The sequence below is a fragment of the Bombina bombina genome, chromosome 3 (assembly GCF_027579735.1).
Source record: "Bombina bombina isolate aBomBom1 chromosome 3, aBomBom1.pri, whole genome shotgun sequence".
Classification (NCBI taxonomy): Eukaryota; Metazoa; Chordata; class Amphibia; order Anura; family Bombinatoridae; genus Bombina; species Bombina bombina.
Window position 1 is genome coordinate 967,447,440 of NC_069501.1, and position 22,812 is coordinate 967,470,251.

The following is a 22,812-nucleotide window of genomic DNA, read 5'->3' on the forward strand; positions in this document are numbered from 1 at the left end:
AGTAACTCGCCCTGTTTAGCCAATAAAATATCGTAAATCAATGATATTGACGAACGTCCCAGCGAGAATTGACGTAATATCCATCCAATCCAACAGGGCTGAGAAATCTCATTTCTGTGAAAATACATAGTGACGCAACTGAAAAAAAGCATATAGATGAGAACTGGGCAAATTAAACTTGTGGAACAACAACTCCGATTTAAGCAGTTGATTGGAGTCAAATATCTGGTGAACATAAATCAGACCTAAATCTGCCCAATGTCTAAAGATTCTCTGATTAATGCCGGGCGTAAATTGGGGGTTACCCATTATCGGGAGAAACTCTAAAAATAGCGGTGAAATTTTCAAAACCCTGCAAATTTTATGCCAGGCTAAAATGACATTTTTAAACGAGATCAATTTAGATATGTTAGAAGGTAAATTTTTCACAGGGCAGTGCAAAATCGCCTTCAGTGAAAAAGGAAAGACCAGAAACGTTTCTAACTATAGCAAAACAAACTAAGTAATCCAATCAAACGCTAATTTAGCTAGACAAGCCCAATTATACAGTCTTAAGTCTGGTAATGCCAATCCTGCGAAACATCGACTTTGCATCAATCTATTCAAACCCAATCGGGGCTTTTTGTTGCCCCAAATAAATTTAGATTGCCAAGAGTGTAGATCCAGGATATCCCTATTGGACAATAATAGGGGAAGATTCTGTAAAAGATATAAGATTCTTGGAAAAATAATTGTTTTTATTAAATTAACTCTTGCTGACATAGAAATTAACAGGGAGGACCAATTTTCTAAATCACTTTTAATTTTCTGAAGAACCGGCAGAAAATTTAATTATACCACTTTGCAGGGTTTCTATGAAGGATAATACCTAAATACCGGACGGACTCCACCACTTTGAACGGGTGATCTACCCACTTAGAACCCTCTCTATGTAGCCAAAGAAGTTCACTCTTCTCATAATTAATTTTATAACCTGAAAAGGAGGAAAATAAATTAAACAATTGTAAGACTAATGGGATAGCGTATTGTGCGTTGTCGAGGAAAATCAAGAGATCATCTGCATACAGCAGAATTTTTAACCTGGCGGAACCAAGCGAAATCCCGGATAGTCTATCCCGCAGCAAAGAGGCAAAAGGCTCTAAAGCTAAGTTAAAAAGCAGCAGGGAAAGCGGGCATCCTTGCCTAGTCCCTCTCTTAAGTACTATATGGGAAGAGAGGCAGCCATTGATGTAGAGATAAGAGATCGGGTTTTTATATAGATTTCGGATAAATTCCAAAAACTGATTTTTAAATCCGAATCTCTCTAATGCAGTGAAGAGGTAATTCCAGTTCACAGCATCGAAAGCTTTTTCTGCATCAACAGTGAGGATAGCTGCTTTACTAACCTTTTTAAATTAAACACTGTTTGGATCTAAATTCCACACATAGTCCATAAGAGAGGTGACTTTACGAATATTTTTAAGGGAATTCCTCTCTTTCATAAACCCTGTTTGATCTGGGTGAATAGCTTTATCTAGCAATTTTACCAGCCTAGATGATATGATCGTTGTCAATAATTTATAAGCTGCGTTAAGCACAGATATCGGTCTATAAGACCCAGGATCCTCCGGGTCCTTGCCTTTCTTTAAAATCAATTAAATACGTGCCGATGAGAAATAATTTGACATTGTATTGCTAGAGGAAAAATAGAAGTTAAAAAGTTTAACTAGAGGTACTTTAATTTCTTCTTTTAAAATTGTAAATAACTCTTCTGGAATACAATCCGGGCCTGGGGACTTATTACTACTAGCCGACTGTATAGCCTCTACCCCCTCTTCCTCAGAAATTGGTCTATTTAAGCCTATCAGCTCTTCCTCAGAAATCTTTGGCAAATTGACATTAGCCCAAAAATTAGCAGCATTATCCAAATTAGTATTGGATTACGAATACAAACGTTGGAAGACCTTATAAAACTCTTTGCTAATATCTTCTGCATTGGTATATTTTCTATTATCCACTTTAATTGCAGAAATAACCTAGCCAAAAATTTGGATGAGTTCCCGTAGGGACCCCTGAATTGGTAATTAATTTTCTGTTCTTCTTCCAGGGATCTTTGTTTTAAGAAAATATCTCTTTCCCTTTTGTACTTACAATATCCCAATTATCCTTAGATTTATTTGCATAAAATCTCTGAAGTGCGTTCCTAACTTGAGCAGCTAATTGTGATTCCTGCGCCAAAGCTTTCTTCTTCGAGCTACACAGATAGGCTTTGATTTCCCCCCTCAAAACCGCTTTGGCTGCCTCCCAAAAAACCTCAGGTTTAGTATATTGACTTATATTAAAAGTAGTATAATCCTTCCATTTTTGTTTTAACCAATTAGTAAATCTTGGACTATCAGCCAAAAACCGAGGAAAAAAAAAAGTAGTATTCTGAGTCTGGAGGGGCACAGTGGCGGATAGAGTAAATGAAATAACGGCATGATCCGAGATCGCAACATCGTACATTTTTTATCTGATCTACACAAGGCTAGAGGTTTAGAAATCAAAAATAAATCGATTCTGGAGAATGTCATATGTGATTTTGATTCACATGAAAAGCTACGTTGATCCAGGTTTTTAAGTCTCCATATATCCACTAAATTCAATTCAGAACAGAATTTTTTTTAATATTTTGCAATTTTCCCGTAAATTTTTACCAGATAATCTATCGAGTACTGGGCACAAAGACATATTGAAGTCTCCTCCTAATATTAAATTAGCCGCAGAAAAAGGGAATAACTTGCTCCTAACAACATCCCAAAAAAACGGGGAAAAAGAATTTGGGCCATATATATTACATAGAACATAGTTACAGCCATTAATTTGAATCTGGAGAATCATAAATCTTCACTCTGGGTCGGAGCTTAATAATGTTGTAATCTAGATTTTTGTCAACACAATTATATTATTACACATATTACCTCTGTGATTACCTTGTATCTTTTTTTCCAAATGAAAGATGTAATATTTTGAATGCTGATGGAGATGCTAGCGAATAGATTTAGGAAGAACATGAGATGTGACAGGAACAATTCACAAAAACTCTCTTTGGCCTCTCCAGTTTCACCAGTTTCTATGTTATCCTAGCCAGCTAATTCACTAAATAATAGTGAGCGCTTGTGAACTTAAAGGGACAGTCTAGTATAAATTAAACTTTCATTATTCAGATAGGACTTTTAATTTTAATCAACTTTCCAATTTATTTTTTATCAAAAAATTAGCTTTTTTCTCTTGGTATTCTTAGTTTAAACTAAACCTAGGTAGGCTCATATGCTAATTTCTAAGCCCTTGAGGGCAGCCTCTTATCACATGCTTTTTAAATCAATTTTAAATACAAAGAGACAGAAAGTACACGTGGGCCATATAGATAACACTGTGTTCAGGCACAGGGGGTTATTTAAGATCTAGCACAAAACAATGCTAATTTTAAGACAATAGATAATAAACAGTCACAGTCATGTGATCAGGGGGCTGGAAGAAGGTTCTTAGATACAAGGTAATCACAAAGGTAAAAAGTATATTAATATAACTGTGTTGGTTGTGCAAAACTGGGGAATGGGTAATAAAGGGATTATCTATCTTTTAAAACAATAACAATTCTATGGTTGACTGTCCCTTTAAGACATAATATAGGAAGAAGTAAATTATTACCATAATACAGAGCTTTTCATCATCATGGAATACATAAATTAAACTCTATTGATCAAATTCTGCAATTTTTAATCCAGTTTTTCTAAAAACTAAATTCAATAGGGTAAGAGCTTTAAGGACCACTTAACACAAAGTTTTAAACTACATGATTTTGAACCTTCATATCTGAGAATAATTTTCCAATAAAAACTGCAGCTTTATTTTGCCACATGAATATATTGTTTTATGTTTTGTTTTGTTTTATTTCACTGATTTCCCTGTCCCCCAGAACAAAAGAATCATTGCTAAACAATAAGGGCTAGATTTATCAACCCTGAGGCGTACAGGGGCGCATATACACGCCCCTGTACGCCTCAGCTCGCCTGTGGCGGGGCGCAATTACCCGCAGGTAATTAACATTGCACACAAGCGCAATTTTGCGCTCGCGTGCAATCCCGCCCACTGCCCGCGCACAGCCAATCACGCCCGGGCAGGAGTTGTCAATCTCCTCGGTCGAACTCGACCGAGGAGATTGAATTTCGCCAGAATAGATGTGGCGAAGATGTTAGGGAAGCAGCGGTCTGGTGACCGCTGCTTGATAAATTGCGGCAAGCAAGTTCTTGTGAGAACTTGCTGCCGCAGGGGCTTGATAAATCTAGCCCTAACAAACTAATATCCAGATATAGCATGAACTCTGTTTGCACACGTGCAGTTGAGAGAGACTGGGGAAGCCTGTCCTTATCTCTTCCCTTAAAGGGACAGTATACACTCATTTTCATATAACTGCATGTAATAGACACTACTATAAAGAATAAGATGCACAGATACTGATATAAAAATCCAGTATAAAACTGTTAAAAAACTTACTTAGAAGCTGTCAGTTTGGCTCTGTTGAAAAGGTAGCTGGAAAGCCCACTGCAAGTGGCAAATAAGACCCTCCCCCCTCCCCCTTCTTTTGCATATGAAAAGACCCTTTACACAGACAGGAGCAAGCTGGAGAAGGTAGCTGACAGTATTCACATAAAACTTTAGGGCTTGGTTAGGAGTCTGAAAATCAGAGCAATGTTATTTAAAAATAAGCAAAACTATACATTTATTTAAAAAAAAAAACTTTATAGGCTATATAAATAGATCATCTACAAAACATTTATGCAAAGAAAAAATTAGTGTATAATGTCCCTTTAAGGTGGTTCATCACTGATTCACTTTAGTTACTATTGCAAAGAATGATTCTCCTATCGTAATTATTGATGCAAAACTGATAATCCACTTTTTAAAAACGTGACTGTTGAGAAGCTTAGATGGGCGGGTGAAGTAAACAAAGCTTATATAAATTGCCTAAAAGTATTAACCCAAACCTCCCTGGGAGAAAGTGAAACAAGCACAATATTTAGATGTATTTTACAGCAAAAGGCAGCAAAATAAATAATGAATGTATATTGCAATAATGAAACATTTTATACGTTGTTGAAATGTCAAGTTTAATGGTCCTTTAATATCTAAGCGATTTTCCTGTATAGCTCACAAACACACAAAACACCACATAGTCCAACAACATACAGCATCGAATACACTGATACACTTTGTTTAGGATTTTCAGTCTATTAAGCATTCTATCAGGACTTGAAAGTTGATGATTTGAAGTACTTACATTCAGTAACACTTAGTGCTGAATTGTGAAAAGCAGTTTTAGAAATGTATCCGTGAAAAGGATAGTGTTAAATTATTTCCTGTGGGTTGTATGTTTTCAAAACCTAAACAGACAAATTGTACAACAACAAACTCAGTCTCCAACATAATTGCTGTTTGTATAACTGAAGTGCCTTTGCGGCAGTATGAATTAGAGGTTTGTGTTCATCATTCATGCTCTCGGGCACTACAATATACTGAGATATGTGTTTCCTGTGAACATTTGTCAATGAAATAGAAAAACAAATCTATGTTATCCTGGTAAGTATGTTGAGAACATCAATGAGATCACCAGTGTTTTGTATACAAAGTACCTATGATTACGTTCACATAACCTCATAATATTGCAGAATATGCAGGATATATTAATGAGTATTTGGTGAGCACAACATTCTCAATACAAAAATACAAGTTGAGTTTGTCTTAGTAACATGCTATGTTTTACTAAAACAACTCTAATGTCTTTTACATTGTGCCTCTGACTCAAGTTTTAGTTCGTTAATAAATATAATTTTTTTTTTTTTTTAAAGGAGCATGGTTGTAATTACAAGATTATATTGTACTATTGCAATAAATTAACATACTGACCAAATGTTAAAATATTTTAAATAAACTGAACACTTTAGGAAAAATGTATCGTCGTGGGCAGATTTGTTGGGTCTATAATTTTTATCTGCTGTCAAATTCTATACATTTTATGAGTTAAATTACACGAAAAGAGGAAAAATAAATAATGAAAGTATATTGCAAAATGTTTTTACTACAAATTTTTTTTTATTTAAAGTGACAGTCAACTCCAAAATAAACTTTCATGATTCAATTAGGGTATGCAATTTTAAACAACTTTCCAATTTACATTTATCACCAACTTTGCTTTGTTCTCTGGGTATTCTTAGTTGAAAGCTAAACCTAGGTAGGCTCATATGCTAATTTCTTAGACCTTGAAGGCCACCTCTAATCTGAATGCATTTTGACCACTAGAGGGCGTTAGTTTGTGTGTCATATAGATAATCATAACATTGAGTTTACGCACGTGAAGTTACCTCGGAGTTAGCAATGAACTGAAATAAGAGGGCAGTTTGCAGAGGCTTAGATACAAGATAATCATAGAGGTAAAACGTGTATTATTATAACAGTGTTGGTTATGCACTGGGGAATGGGTAATAATGGGATTATCTATCTTTTTAAACAACAAAAATGCTGGTGTTAACTGTCCCTTTATATTACAATCTCAAGGTTTCCCTTCAAAGATTGGTCCGAAAATAATTGTGACTAGACTACTTAGCTATAACCTATACTCTGTTTCCTGTTTCAAAGAATGTACCTACAATATACATCCTAATAGACAGTAAGTACATGTTGCTAGAGAGTGAAGTACTTCAGTAGCCAGAGCATTACACATTTCAGTGTAATATTTAATCACTTGTGAACCATTGTCTGTGCCCCCCCCCCCAAAAAAAAATGTTTCTTCTTATTGTTTACTCCGAGTCCTATCTAACAAACCTCAGAGGTGAAAGGCTGATGGTGTCACAGAGGTGAAACTATGTGTAAGGTTGTAGGGGTTACTTGCTCACATTTTACCATGCTCATTATTCTTTGTCCATTTCACTATTTGTCTATTTCCGCCCCATCTTCCAGCAAGAAAGAAGAACACATGGGTTAGATATGTGTAGCATGACTGGGTTTCATATGTGTAGCTCTTGTTACTTGTATTTTTTATTGAATCCATAAACAAAACAATACTCTAAATATTCTAGCTAGTATGCACTATTTATAGAACCAATGGCCGGATCCCTAGATCCTATGTAGCATCAAAGCTCCAAATTACTTCTTTTATCAGATTTGCTTCATTCGGGCAGGAGTGTTTACGTGTCTGTAGCAACATAGGGGTTGATTTATCAAAGGCTTTGCAAGCCTTTCGACCCACTATGGCTGCAGGCTCTCACAAGAGAACCTGCACACCGTATTTAACAAGCAGCGGTCATTAGACTGCTGCTTTTCTAACCTCTTCACCACCTCTAAGGTGGCAAAATTCAATCTTCCCGATCTTGTCCGACCAGGGAGATTGTACACAAGCTCAAAATAGCTCTAATGTGCAATGCTGAATTCCTCCAGAGGAATTCAACCCGCCAGAGGCGCGCTGCGGCAGACAGTGGTGCATATATGTGCACCTGTCCGCCTCAGTTTGATAAATTGCCCTCTTAATGGCAGCAATATTACAAGAATGTTATACATTTACAAGAGTACTAGATGTCAGCACTTTTTCCTGCCATGTATAGTGCTCCAGACATGTGAACGTTAACTACCTAGGTAAGGTATCTCTTTGACAAATGCATGAGAACAAAGCAAATTTGATAATAGAAGTAAGCTGGAAACTTTTTCAACATGGTATACTCTGTCTTCACTAACAAAAAAAATTGTGTTTCATGTTCCTTTAACCTCTTAATGAACGACGATGTATAGGGTACGTCCTCTAAAAAAATACAGTTAATGACCAAGGACATACCCCGTACGTCGTTGGTCTTAGAAACGGTGGAAGCGATATCGAGGCATGCTGCAATAACCTTTCTTACCCATCCGATGCAGAGACAGCCACTCTGTAGCCCTCTCTGCATCGGACATCGATGGCCGCAATCGTTGGTGGGTGGGAGCCAATGTGGGAGGCGGGTGGGCGGCCATCGAAGGCTTCTAGTTTGAAGAGGGTGCGGGATCATGGGTGGGGTCGCCGGGGGCGCGCTCGGGGGCATGCGCTTGCACGGGGGTGGCAGGCTAGGGTTCGTGCATGGGACGGGAGCGGGTGGGAACCGCTACACTATGGAAAAATGTTGGTAGAAAAGTGGGAGAGAATTCCTATAGAAATGATCTAAGGGATCTGGGAGAGGGTGTGGGAGCTACACTACTGAAAAATAAAAAATAAATTAAAAAAAATCAATTTTTTTGTAAACTGGGTACTGGCAGACAGCTGCCAGTACCCAAGATGGCTCCCAATATGGTAGAGGGGGAGGGTTAGAGAGCTGTTTGGGGGGTGGTCAGGGAGGTTGGAGGCTAAGGGGGATCCTACACAGCAGAATAATAAAAAAATAAAATAAAATAAAATCTTTTATTTTAGTACTGGCAGACTTTCTGCCAGTACTTAAGATGGCGGGGACAATTGTGGGGTGGGGGAGGGAAGAGAGCTGTTTTGGAGGGATCAGGGGGGGGTGATGTGTCAGATGGGAGGCTGATCTCTACACTAAAGCTAAAATGAACCCTGCAAGCTCCCTACAAGCTACCTAATTAACCCCTTCACTGCTAGACACAATACACGTGTGGTGCGCAGCGGCATTTAGCAGCCTTCTAATTACCAAAAAGCAACGCCAAAGCCATATATGTCTGCTATTTCTGAACAAAGGGGATCCCAGAGAAGCATTTACAACCATAATTGCACAAGCTGTTTGTAAATAATTTCAGTGAGAAACCTAAAATTGTGAAAAATTTAACTTTTTTTTTATTTGATCGCATTTGGTGGTGAAATGGTGGCATGAAATATAACAAAATGGGCCTAGCCCTAGATCAATACTATGTCTTCTAAAAAAATATATACATGTCAAGGTATATTTAGGGATTCCTGAAAGATATCAGTGTTCCAAAGTAACTATCGCTAATTTTGAAAAAACAGCGGTTTGGAAAAAGCAAAGTGCTACTTGTATTTATTGCCCTACAACTTGCAAAAAAACCAACATGTAAACATTGGCTATTTCTAAACTCAGGACAAAATTAAGAAACTTTTTAGCATGGGTGTTTTTTTGGTGGTTGTAAATGTGTAACAGATTTTGGGTTGTAGTGAATGTAGTCCAGCGCTAGATTAGCACGGGTAGAGTATTTAGTTAAATTCTATAATTTGAATATATTGTATTTTGTGATTGGATAAATGTTTAGTGTATGTACTGCAATGTTGTTATTATATATTTATTGTAGGTAATCCTAAGTATTTATCAACATTCAGTTAATAAAAGGATGTAAACAGGTATATACAACTGATATATATAAACTTGTTGTCTAATGTGAGCTTCTTATCTATATATAAAAACTAATAAAACATTTGTATAATTAGACAGAAATTTAATAACTTGTTAAAAGCATACATAAAATAAAAAGGGACGTCTCCCTTATAACATCGATTTCATCAGAGAAAACAATTGAATAACTGTAGTATATATTTCCGCTATTTGATAATCAGGTACCTGTTATATAGTGTAACAAATGATAATGTCCAGAAATTGGATTAAAAAATCTTAAAGATCCAAACAAGATGACCTCCCCGCTATTGTGGCGGGTGTGTGTTACCGGTCCGTTAGTGAGAGACTGGTATTTAAAAATATGTCATGTGACTTTTCCTACGTCACACTTGTGATCGTAGCTGTTTCAATATAGTTGTAATGTAACCAGTGATCCTTGATATTCTGTCAAGTGCTTATTATGTTGCAATTTTTTTAAACTTTAATCTGTATGTGTATCCCCCTATTCCGTGTGTAATTAGGGAGTCTTAGGGGAGATTGCAACTTACGCTGGTCTCTTGGCACACCTGATTTCTCTTTTAGTGTGGTCTTTGCGGTCACATTCAGTGACTTGGATGTTAAACTTTGCGGTCACGTGCAGTGACTATAATGCAATCCTCGCAGTGTGGACTTGGCGGTCACTTGTAGTGGTGGGAATTGAACTCGTGACCTTTAGGCTAAGAGAGGGAGATCTTAACCATTAGGCTATGTGTATCTCACTTTCTGTGTTAGCCTAGTGGACTTGGCGGTCACTTGTAGTGACTGTAATGAGGTATTTGCGGTCACAGAGGTGACTAGTGGTGGGGTCTTTGCGGTCACAAGTGGTGACTAGGAGTAGAATCTTTAGCGGACATCAGTGATGTTATACAGCAAGGTCTTTGCAGTCACAGATTGTGACTTGCATGTATTAACTTGCGGTTGTATCTTTGCGGTCACAGATTGTGACTTAAAAGTGGTCTTTGCGGTCACTAACAGTGGTGACTTAGAGGAAATCTTTGCGGTCACTAGTAGTGACTAACAGAATGATCTGTATCGTTGGAGATCAAAGTAAAACTTGGCAATCTCTCTGTGCAACTTAGTAGAGCTGATTAGAAACAAATGCAGGTTGTAACAACGTCCAGCTGCAATGTTGCAGGAGGTAATCAACAAAGGAAGTCTTGTAGTAGTTGTCTTTCCTTTCTTGGCAATTATAACAGCAATCAAAATAAAAGCATAAAGTGCAGAGTGACAACAGTGTCAAGGTCAACGCGTTTTGCCCTTAGGCTTTATCAAGACGCCTCATCTTTCTCACTAACAGATTTTGGGGTCAAACTTAGAAAAAGTGTGTTTTTTTCCATTTTCTTCTTCATATTTTATAAAAAATGTTATAGTAAATTATAAGATATGATGAAAATAATGGTATCTTTAGAAAGACCATTTAATGGCGAGAAAAACGGTATATAATATGTGTGGGTACAGTAAATGAGTAAGAGGAAAATTACAGCTAAACACAAACACCGCAGAAATGAAAAATTACCTTGGTCCCAAACAATCAGAAAATGGAAAAGTGCTCTGGTCACTAAGGGGTTAATATCAGCAACACAAATATAAATATACAGAATCTAAATAATAAATATTCTAATAAAATGTTTGTGCTAACATCACAATATCTCATGTTAGTTTAGCAAATAACAATTTGTTTCAAACTTAAAGGGACAGTTTACTCCAGAATTTTTATTGTTTAAAAAAATAATCCCTCTATTACCCATTCCCCAGTTTTGCATAACGAACACGGTTATATTAATATACATTTTACCTCTGTGATTACCTTGTATCTTTGCCTCTGCAGATTGCCCCTTATTTCAGTTCTTTTGACAGACTTGCATTTTAGCCAATCAGTGACCTCTCATAAGTAAATCCACGGGCGTGAGCTCAATATTATCTATATGACACACATGAACTAATCCCCCTAGCTGTGAAAAACTATCAAGTGCATTCAGATATGAGGTGGCCTACAAGGGCATAGAAATTAGCATATGAGCCTACCGATGTTTAGCTTTTAACTAAGAATACCAAGAGAACAAAGCAAATGTAATTATAACAGTAAATCGGAAAGTTGTTTAAAGTTGCATGCCCTATCTGAATCATGAAAGTTTAATTTTGACTAGAGTGTCCCTTTAAATTGACATTGTATACAATAAAATACAATTAAAAAACAACTATAAGGCATATCATGAAAAAATAAAATGTTTTATTTGCATTGAAACTAATAAGAAATGCATATTGCCCAAAATTATTTGGATGTATCAGAATAAGGTTAGTGAGAGACAGGGTCCCTTTAAGACAGTAAAACATATTAAATATCTGGGGGTTACATTAGCTGGTAATCCAAATATTTTTTTATATATATGCATAGAAAGAGAGAGTAGATCGCACAAGATCAGTGAGATTTAAAAGTCTAGGCAAAACAGCACCTATAAGTCAAAATAATAAGGTAACAAGACAAGGTACAAACGATCTATGCAAAAATAATCAGATACATTTAATAAAGATACCAGAGGTGCTGCACTTTCAGATAGTATTGAAGCAGAACGAATCCAGCGTTATATCGGGTAAACCGGTAAGATGAATTCTAATCCACATGCAGTCCGTCAACAGCAGGGAGTGTTCCACAAGCCACCGAGGGTAATCTGAGTGAGGAGGGGATCCCCCGAACAGGTAAATGTAGTGACAAACCTACTGGTTCAATACTATATGAAAGTGCAGCACCTCTGGTTCTTTGAATGAATGGACTATACATCTTCTATCTTTGCCACATATTGAGGGTAAAAGACTATCCGCTAGATTTAGAGTTTTGTCGGTAAAGACCCGCGTAGCTAACGCAGTTTTTTTTCCCAACGCACCCTTAAGACAACGCTGGTATTTATGGTTGTCTGAGGGGCTGCGTTAGGCTCCAAAAAGAGTGCGCTGAGCCTAATTTACCGCCACTTCAGTCCTCAATACCAGCGTTGCTTACGGTAGCAGTAAGCTGGCCAAATGTGCTCGTGCACGATTCCCCCATCCATAGGAAACAACGGGGCAGTTTGGGATGAAAAAAAAACTAACACCTGCAAAAAAGCAGCGTTAAGCTCCCAACGCAGCCCCATTGTTTCCTATGGGGAAACGCTTTCTAAGTCTGCACCTAACACCCTAACATGAACCCGAGTCTAAACACCCCTAACCTTACACTTATTAACCCCTAATCTGCCGCCCCCGCTATCGCTGACACCTGCATTATACTATTAACCCCTAATCTGCCGCTCCGGACACCGCCGCAACCTACATTAACCCTATGAACCCCTAATCTGCTGCCCCCAACATCGCCGACCCTATATTATATTTATTAACCCCTAATCTGCCCCCCCCAACGTCGCCGCTATCTTACCTACACTTATTAACCCCTAATCTGCCGACCGGACCTCGCCGCTACTCTAATAAAGTTATTAACCCCACTCCCGCCTCGCAAACCCTATAATAAATAGTATTAACCCCTAATCTGCCCCCCCCCCAGCATCGTCACCACCTAACTTCAAGTATTAACCCCTAATCTGCCGACCGGACCTCGCCACTACTCTAATAAATTTATTAACCCCTAAAGCTAAGTCTAACCCTAACCCTAACACCCCCCTAAATTAAATATAATTTTAATCCAACAAAATAAATTAAATCTTATTAACTAAAGTATTCCTATTTAAAACTAAATACTGACCTGTAAAATAAACCCTAATATAGCTACAATATAACAAATAATTATATTGTAGCTATCTTAGGATTTATATTTATTTTACAGGCAACTTTGTATTTATTTTAACTAGGTATAATAGCTATTAAATAGTTATTTACTATTTAATAGCTACCTAGTTAAAATAATTACAAAATTATCTGTAAAATAAATCCTAACCTAAGTTACAATTAAACCTAACACTACACTATCAATAAATTAATTAAATAAATTACCTACAATTACATACAATTAAATAAACTAAACTAAATTACAAAAACAAACACTAAATTGCAAAAAATAAAAAAAGATTACAAGAATATTAGGCTAATTACATCTACTCTAAGCCCCCTAATAAAATAAAAAAGCCCTCCAAAAGGATAAAGGTCCCTATCCTATTCTAAATTAAAAAGTAACCAGCTCTTTTACCAGCCCTTAAAAGGGCTTTTTGCGGGGTATGCCCCAAAGTAATCAGCTCTTTTGCCTGTAAAAAAAAAATACAACCCCCCCAACATTAAAACCCACCACCCACATTCCCCTACTCTAACCCAAACCCCCCTTAAATAAACCTAACACTACCCCCCTGAAGATCTCCCTACCTTGAGTCATCTTCACCCAGCCGGGCCGAAGTCTTCATCCGATGGGGCAGAAGAGGACATCCAGACCGGCAGAAGTCTTCATCGTATCTGGGCAGAAGAGGACATCCGGACCGGCAGACATCTTCCTCCAAGCGGCATCTTCTATCTTCATCCATCCGACGAGGAGCGGCTCCATCTTCCAGACCTCCGGCGTGGAACATCCTTCTTCCCTGACGACTACCCGACGAATGAAGGTTCCTTTAAGCAACATCATCCAAGATGGCATCCCTCGAATTCCGATTGGCTGATAGGATTCTATCAGCCAATCAGAATTAAGGTAGGAAAAATCTGATTGGCTGATTGAATCAGCCAATCAGATTCAAGTTCAATCCGATTGGCTGATCCAATCATCCAATCAGATTGAGCTTGCATTCTATTGGCTGTTCCAATCAGGATGAAGACTTCTGCCGGTCTAGATGTCCTCTTCTGCCCCATCGGATGAAGACTTTGGCCCGGCTGGGTGAAGACGACTCAAGGTAGGGAGATCTTAAGGGGGGTAGTGTTAGGTTTATTTAAGGGGGGTTTGGGTTAGAGTAGGGGTATGTGGGTGGTGGGTTTTAATGTTGGGGGGTTGTATTTTTTTTTACAGGCAAAAGAGCTGATTATTTTGGGGCATGCCCCGCAAAAAGCCCTTTTAAGGGCTGGTAAAAGAGCTGGTTACTTTTTAATTTAGAATAGGGTAGGGACCTTTATTATTTTGGGGGACATTTTTATTTTATTAGGGGGCTTAGAGTAGGTGTAATTAGCCTAATATTCATGTAATCTTTTTTTATTTTTTGTAATTTAGTTTAGTTTATTTAATTGTATGTAATTGTAGGTAATTTATTTAATTAATTTATTGATAGTGTAGTGTTAGGTTTAATTGTAACTTAGGTTAGGATTTATTTTACAGGTAATTTTGTAATTATTCTAACTAGGTAGCTATTAAATAGTAAATAACTATGTAATAGCTATTGTACCTAGTTAAAATAAATACAAAGTTGCCTGTAAAATAAATATAAATCCTAAAAGAGCTACAATATAATTATTCGTTATATTGTAGCTATATTAGGGTTTATTTTACAGGTACGTATTTAGTTTTAAATAGGAATACTTTAGTTAATAAGATTTAATTTATTTCGTTAGATTAAAATTATATTTAATTTAGGGGGGTGTAGCTTTAGGGGTTAATACATTTATTAGAGTAGCGGCGAGGTCTGGTCGGCAGATTAGGGGTTAATACTTGAAGTTAGGTGGCGGCGACTTTGGGGGGGGGCAGATTAGGGGTTAATAATATTTATTATAGGGTTTGCGAGGTGGGAGTATGGCGGTTTAGGGGTTAATACATTTATTATAGTGGCGGCGAGGTCCGGCCGGCAGATTAGGGTTTAATATTTGTAGTTAGGTGGTGGCGACGTTGGGGGGGGGCAGATTAGGGGTTAATAAATATTATGTAGGTGTCGGCGATGTTGGGGGCAGCAGATTAGGGGTACATAGGGATAATGTAGGTGGCGGCGATGTGCGGTCGGCAGATTAGGGGTTAAAAGTATTTATTATAGTGGCGGCGATGTGGGGGGGCCTCGGTTTAGGGGTACATAGGTAGTTTATGGGTGTTAGTGTACTTTATAGCACAGTAGTTAAGAGCTCTATAAACCGGTGTTAGCCCAGAAAGCTCTTAACTACTGACTTTTTTGGCGTTAGGAGTCTTGTCGGTAGAGGGTCTACCGCTCACTTCAGCCAAGACTCTAAATACCAGCGTTAGGAAGATCCCATTGAAAAGATAGGATACGCAATTGGCGTAAGGGGATCTGCGGTATGGAAAAGTTGCGGCTTGAAAGTGAGCGTTAGACCCTTTCCTGCCTGACTCTAAATACCAGCGGGCGTCCAAAAGCAGCATTAGGACCCCTTAACGCTGCTTTTGACGGCTAACGCAGAACTCTAAATCTAGGTGTGTGACTTTGTAAGGATATGTCAGGTTGTCTGAAGGTTTAGCAACTGCTTGTGGATTTGCCCTGCTTTATGCTGATACTTTTTTACTCTCTGCATTACACTCTCACTATTCAGCTTAAACTGGAGAACTTTTCTAGCATTGAGTGCTTTGCTGAGCCTGCTAACACTTATGCATAAATGCTTGTCTGCTTCGCTTAGCCCTTTCAAGCATCTTTTGGATATTTTCTCTGACCTTAAATCGCTATAATAAGCATAGGTGGTGCACCACTTTGGTTACTTTGTTGGCCATATCCTTATACCAATTTACTAATGGGGACCCCCTGACTTATATGTCTTTAATGTTTCTATGTTCATACAAATGTACCTTTATTAAATGTATCTGATTATTTTTGCATAGATCGTTTGTACCTTGTCTTGTCTTAACTTATTATTTTGACTTATAGGTGCTGTTTTGCCTAGACTTTTAGATCTCACTGATCTTATGTGAACTACGCTCTCTTTCTATTCATATATAAAAAAATAATTCTAGGTTGCGCTATAAGTCTTATGGCAATAAATTGAGGTGAAGTGAGCTTTACATATTTTTTTATTTTAATCCAAATAAATGGTATGAGTTTAATTTCCCAAATACTCTCTCTAAAATCCAAAATAAACTGCAAAGGTGGACCTCACTACTGATTTCACTTTCTGCCCGAATTATGCTGGTAAAAACTCTTATTCCTCCAACAGAAAGATATTGTCAATTTTAATATGGCCTGTTCAAAGTTTATATGGCAAAGTAGGAAACCAAGAATGTCATCCATTAAATTGTCCAATAAAATTAATTTTGGTGGTCTTGGTCTCCCACAGATTAGGCACTATAATTGGTCTAGTATATTAAAGTTTGCATTTGATTGGCTGACGGAAGAAGAGAACGTTACTTTACTTAGAATGGAATCTGCTATTATTGCTCCCTTCTCTCTACAGGCCTTGTTGCATTGCCCTGTTTCTAAACTTCCTAGCATAGTCTCTAATCTGCTAGTCAATCTGCTAGTCTTCAGAAATGTTATAACAGCCTGGCAAAGATTAAGCTCTGAATGTAAAGTTAAATTTCAGGTCTCCAAGTATTTACCTATTGTAGGTCTACCTGAATTTATACCAGGCCTGTATAAAGGTATATTTAATCAGTGGTTAACAACAAAACGGCCCTGCTCCGGACTATAACAGGTAAAGACTTAGGATAAATAGGATAAATAATACTATTGGTGCTGAGGTATATACAAGCAAATATATAAAAAATATATAAGAAACAAAAGAAACCCCATGACAGCACTCTTTATCTAAATAAACCTTTTTTTTTTTTTTTCTTTTTTCTTTTTTTTTTCATGATTTAAATTGTTTATTTTGTAAAATGCTAACATTATACACAGGAAAAATCCAGGATTTCTCTACTTTTGTATATTAGGGGCACTGATATATATATATATTTTCATTTTAGACTAAAAATAATGACTAGGCAATATTTTGGTATTATATGTGATACGATAATGATCTGATACTATAAACAATATGGTAATGTATGAGATTTTGGTGGAATGGGGGGGGGGTTGAATAAAATTTCTGTGGAGATGTAGAGGGAAGCGAAGCATTTTAATACATCCAATAAAAATATAACAAATAAATAGAACAGCAAGTGCAAACATCATATCTTTACATTTACACTTTAGATTTTTTCCCCTAGATAAACTAAAGGAATAGTAAAGCTTTGATACATCATAAAAAATAAACTTAATACTAAAATAATATATTTTACTGATATTAACAATCTTAAAGGGTTCATTAGAGGAAGAAATCATTTGATTGAATTACTTCATGTGTGTAATTTTAGCACTAGCAACCCTGCAACTATGTGTTTAACCCCTGATGGTCCTGAGCAAAACTGCTGCTGACCCATTTAGCAGCAGTAGTCAGACAGCTGGGTCTTGAGGTTCCGCTCTGAACTAGAGGTTCTCTGAGAATCTCAAGCAGTAAATACAGTAGATTTGCATAATAAACAAATGTACAATAACAAGACAATGCAATAGCATAGTCTGAACTTCAAATGAGTAGATTTTTTTCTGACAAATTTCAGTTATGTCTATTTCCTCTCCCCCTGTATCATGTGACATCCATCAGCCAATCACAAATGCATTTACATATATTCTGTGAATTCTCGCACATGCTCAGTAGGAGCTGGTGACTCAAGGTATAAATATAAAAAGACTGAGCACATTTTGTTAATAGAAGCAAAATTATAAAGTTGTTTAAAATTGCTGCTCTATCTGAATCATGAAAGTTTCATTTTGCCTTGAGTGTCCCTTTCGTTATGAGTTTAGCTTCTTTGTGAGTAGCAGGTTTGCTAGTGCTAAAATGATTTGTTTTGTGTCCATTATACTGAAACTTCAAATGAAAGCAAATTCATAAGCATGCAACAAATGAAGGCGTCATGTGCCTTATCTAAGTTAGTAATTTATTTCTAAAATTAAATGGACATTATACTAGGAAACTATATTATCTATATGGAAGAGCAGCAAGTAAACATATTGGTTTGTTTTGTACAAGCGGTTTTAAATTCAAAGCATACGGAAGTATCAGTTGTGCGTCCTAATGGTCATATAGGTAGGAGCAAACATATGTAGCTATTAACCAATGAATATTTGTAGGAAGTGCTGTATTATTTAAATTCAAATAGATTTAAGTTCAGAGTTTCTCAGGTTACAAATAAAAACATTTTGGGTTTCATGTCTCTAACTTTTATATTGCAAGAGAGAAAGAAAATAGAATAAAATACTTTAGCAGTAGACAAATCTAGCACAGCCGTGTCTAACCTATACTTTTATCACCTCCACTTCCAAAACCACTACTGTACTAGGAATACGTCTTATTGACCTAAGCTCTGTTAACGGATGCTTTTCTTTAATGTTTCTGCCTGGAGTAAGCAGCAGTTACTGAAATAAAAAACACAGCTCATATGCTGTCTATTGGAAGGATCTTTCTATATATAAGAACACCTTATATGTATTGGTGTGTTTGTACTATTTCCCAATTGGTTCCCTCAACTGGAAAGAACACTCTAGTGTGGCACCTAATGGTTGGACACACTGGTCTATATTGATTATCGTTACATTAGAAGGCAAAAGAATAAACTGAGATAACTTTCCTATGGAACTACAAGCCAGAAGCATAGCAGAAGCGGAGATGTGGAGTGAGGTTTAACGTTTGTGCAAATATACAGCACATGTAAGTGCCCTAATGGTTTGACTACAAACTTGAGTGCAAAAAGTCTAAACCAGCTTCAAAATGAAGTTGCTGGTTAAAGGGACACTGAACCCAATTCTTTTCCTTCGCAATTCAGACAGAGCAGCAATTCAAGGCAACCCTCTAACCCACTTCCACTAGCAAGAGAACGAAGAAAAATTGATATCTATATTTGAAAAAGAAGGCATCTAAGCTAAGGTGCCAAGCAATTTTTGGTTCAGACCCTGGACAGCACTTGTTCAATGGTGGATGAATTTATCCACCAATCAGCAAGAACAACCCAGGTTGTTCACCAAACATAGGTAGGCATTTAAACGTACATTCTTGCCTTTCAAATAAAGATCCCAAGAGAATAAAGAAAATGTGATAACAGGAGTAAATCAGAAAGTTGCCCAAAACTGCACGCGCTCTCTAAATCACAAAATAATTTTTTTGGGCTCAGTGTCCCTTTAAGTGTGGACATAGGACGTATAATTAAAATATTAAATCAATAGAGGAAGGAACTAGGTGTAACAAATCCATAAACATTGGGTAAATGAGCAACTAAAGCAAGCCAAGTGTCCCGTGTGCGCCTGTTCTCTAAACTAAAGCAAGCCAAGTGTCCCGTGTGCGCCTGTTCTCTAAACTAAAGCAAGCCAAGTGTCCCATGTGCGCCTGTTCTCTAAACTAAAGCAAGCCAAGTGTCCCGTGTGCGCCTGTTCTCTAAACTAAAGCAAGCCAAGTGTCCCGTGTGCGTCTGTTCTCTAAACTAAAGCAAGCCAAGTGTCCCGTGTGCGTCTGTTCTCTAAACTAAAGCAAGCCAAGTTTCCCGTGTGCGTCTGTTCTCTAAACTAAAGCAAGCCAAGTGTCCCGTGTGCGTCTGTTCTCTAAACTAAAGCAAGCCAAGTGTCGTGTGCGTCTGTTCTCTAAACTAAAGCAAGCCAAGTGTCCCGTGTGCGTCTGTTCTCTAAACTAAAGCAAGCCAAGTGTCCTGTGTGCGTCTGTTCTCTAAACTAAAGCAAGCCAAGTGTCCCGTGTGCGTCTGTTCTCTAAACTAAAGCAAGCCAAGTGTCCCGTGTGCGTCTGTTCTCTAAACTAAAGCAAGCCAAGTGTCCCGTGTGCGTCTGTTCTCTAAACTAAAGCAAGCCAAGTGTCCCGTGTGCGTCTGTTCTCTAAACTAAAGCAAGCCAAGTGTCCCGTGTGCGTCTGTTCTCTAAACTAAAGCAAGCCAAGTGTCCCGTGTGCATCTGTTCTCTAAACTAAAGCAAGCCAAGTGTCCCGTGTGCGTCTGTTCTCTAAACTAAAGCAAGCCAAGTGTCCCGTGTGCGTCTGTTCTCTAAACTAAAGCAAGCCAAGTGTCCCGTGTGCGTCTGTTCTCTAAACTAAAGCAAGCCAAGTGTCCCGTGTGCGTCTGTTCTCTAAACTAAAGCAAGCCAAGTGTCCCGTGTGCGTCTGTTCTCTAAACTAAAGCAAGCCAAGTGTCCCGTCTACGTCTGTTCTCCAAACTAAAGCAAGCCAGGTGTCCCATCTGCGTCTGTTCTCCAAACTAAAGCAAGCCAGGTGTCCCATCTGCGTCTGTTCTCCAAACTAAAGCAAGCCAGGTGTCCCTTCTGCGTCTGTTCTCCAAACTAAAGCAAGCCAGGTGTCCCATCTGCGTCTGTTCTCCAAACTAAAGCAAGCCAGGTGTCCCATCTGCGCCTGTTCTCCAAACTAAAGCAAGCCAGGTGTCCCATCTGCGTCTGTTCTCCAAACTAAAGCAAGCCAGGTGTCCCATCTGCGTCTGTTCTCCAAACTAAAGCAAGCCAGGTGTCCCATCTGCGTCTGTTCTCCAAACTAAAGCAAGCCAGGTGTCCCGCCTGCATCTGTTCTCTAAACTAAAGCAAGCCAAGTGTCCCGCCTGCATCTGTTCTCTAAACTAAAGCAAGCCAAGTGTCCCATTTGCGTCTGTTCTCTAAACTAAAGCAAGCCAAGTGTCCCGCCTGCATCTGTTCTCTAAACTAAAGCAAGCCAAGTGTCCCATTTGCATCTGTTCTCTAAACAAGTCAAGTGTCCTGTCTGCGTCTGTTCTCTAAACTAAAGCAAGTCAAGTGTTCCATCTGTTATCTAAACTAAAGCAAGCCAAGTGCCCAATCTGCGTCTGTTCTCTAAACTAAATCAGGGTAAACATTGTGTAACCAATAAACACTTCATATGGTAAAATAATAATACTCAGAATACTATGTTTACATGCACAGTACTCCTAAAACTTTAATTACAGAATTTAGGGAGTCACGTTGAGTTGTAGCTGACCTATAAAATAAGTCAGAATTAGGGATAATTCAGTGTTACCAAATTCCCATTGTCAGTGGCCACTGTTCGTGCAGTTCCAACAATAGTAGACCCACAACTACTTGGAATATTATAATTTTACAGAACAATGTAAAAGCATTTCTTCAAATTGGCTGTCCAAATAATCGGAAAAAACATGGCAGACATCTGTTGCCAGTTAAGTGAATGAAACACGTCAGTGGGTCAGCAGCAGAGTGGGGCTGTGGCTTGTAAGAGGCCATCTTTACTCCTTCCCTTTGGTGATTAGGCCGGCAATTTTAGCAAAGTTTTCTTCCTGCTGTTCCAGGGCATCAAGGACAATTCCCATAGGCGTTTTCTTCAGACCAATTCCCTCAATCTTATTTTCCAGTTTGTTCTTTACATTACGAAGCCTCAGAGAAGCATGAATAAACATTAACAACATCGGAAAAGTGATTCCAAATACAAAAACCATCACACCGCCAAACATTGAAATGACAAAGTAGCTGGATAACAGAATGGAGAGAATGAACACGGTGGGGTACTGCTTCTTAAATTTGCGCACAAAATCCTTGTTATGTGAGGTCCATATGAAGCCCAGGAAGATAAGAATCACAACAGTGGCACCGAGCACCATGTTAAGTGGACTTAAAAATCCCACCAGGGAGATAATAGCCGCACCCATAAGCAGGTAGTTCGTTTGATAGTAGAGCAGGTTGCTTACGACCCTGTTGTTCCATTTAGATACATCTTTAAAGTCAGGCCGGGCAAACCGCTCAAAGCCGGGGAAGAAATCCTCCCAGGAGCGTAGAGGAGCAACCTGTACGTCCATTCTGAACAGCTGATTCAAGATAGTCAAGAGGCCTAGTCAATGTCTGCGCATGCGCCTAAATAAACCTTACTTAATACACATATAGTCAAAAGTACTGTATACGTGTAGTGAGGCTATACAAATATGCGTAATACACATAACCGTGATTACCAGAAAAATAAACAAAATTATAAACTAAGTATGAAAGAGAGAAGAAGAACTCAAGGGGACAAAAAACAAGGCATACACATCAAACAAACATGCCATAGGATACAAGTATACTCATCAAATAGTGTCCACATGCGTAGTAGCTCAGTTCTGTGAACTAAGAGATATATATTGCATCATCACACAGCAGGTGGCCACAGTCTTGTAAAATAAACTGCAGTTTCTTGATAGAAGAAATCTTCGTTCCACGCTGTTGGCACAGATAAAGTCTGTAAATATCTTCAGCTTAAATTTTGCTATGTGCCAATGCGTAAGCCACTTGTGTGTGTGATCCTGGAAGGAGTGCACTTTTTCTCATATGCGGTCGGTAACCAAGTTGCCCCGGTATATTCAAACCACAGAGAAATCGAGTATTTAACCCGATGCCTGCTCCTTCTACCCTTACACACTTGCGGTTGGCTGATGAAAAGGCTCAAGGTATGCTGAATAACAGTAATCAGCTGTAGACTGTGTTGATGTCCTCAAAAGTTTTCCTCCTTAACTCAATAGAGAGTAAGTAAAGCCGACGTACGTTTCACCAAAAGTTTGGCTTCTTCCGGGCATATCTATTTG

At 38.1% G+C, this 22,812-nt stretch overlaps 1 protein-coding gene across 1 annotated transcript; it reads right to left on the bottom strand.

Moving 5' to 3' along the window:
- Nucleotides 1–17,290: 17,290 nt before the first annotated feature.
- LOC128654225 (PRA1 family protein 3-like) lies at nucleotides 17,291–22,080 on the bottom strand. The gene has a single exon (XM_053708029.1). The coding sequence runs from the start codon at nucleotides 22,051–22,053 to the stop codon at nucleotides 21,487–21,489; it is 567 nt and encodes a 188-aa protein (XP_053564004.1). The 5' UTR covers nucleotides 22,054–22,080; the 3' UTR covers nucleotides 17,291–21,486.
- Between the last annotated feature and the right edge of the window lie 732 nt (nucleotides 22,081–22,812).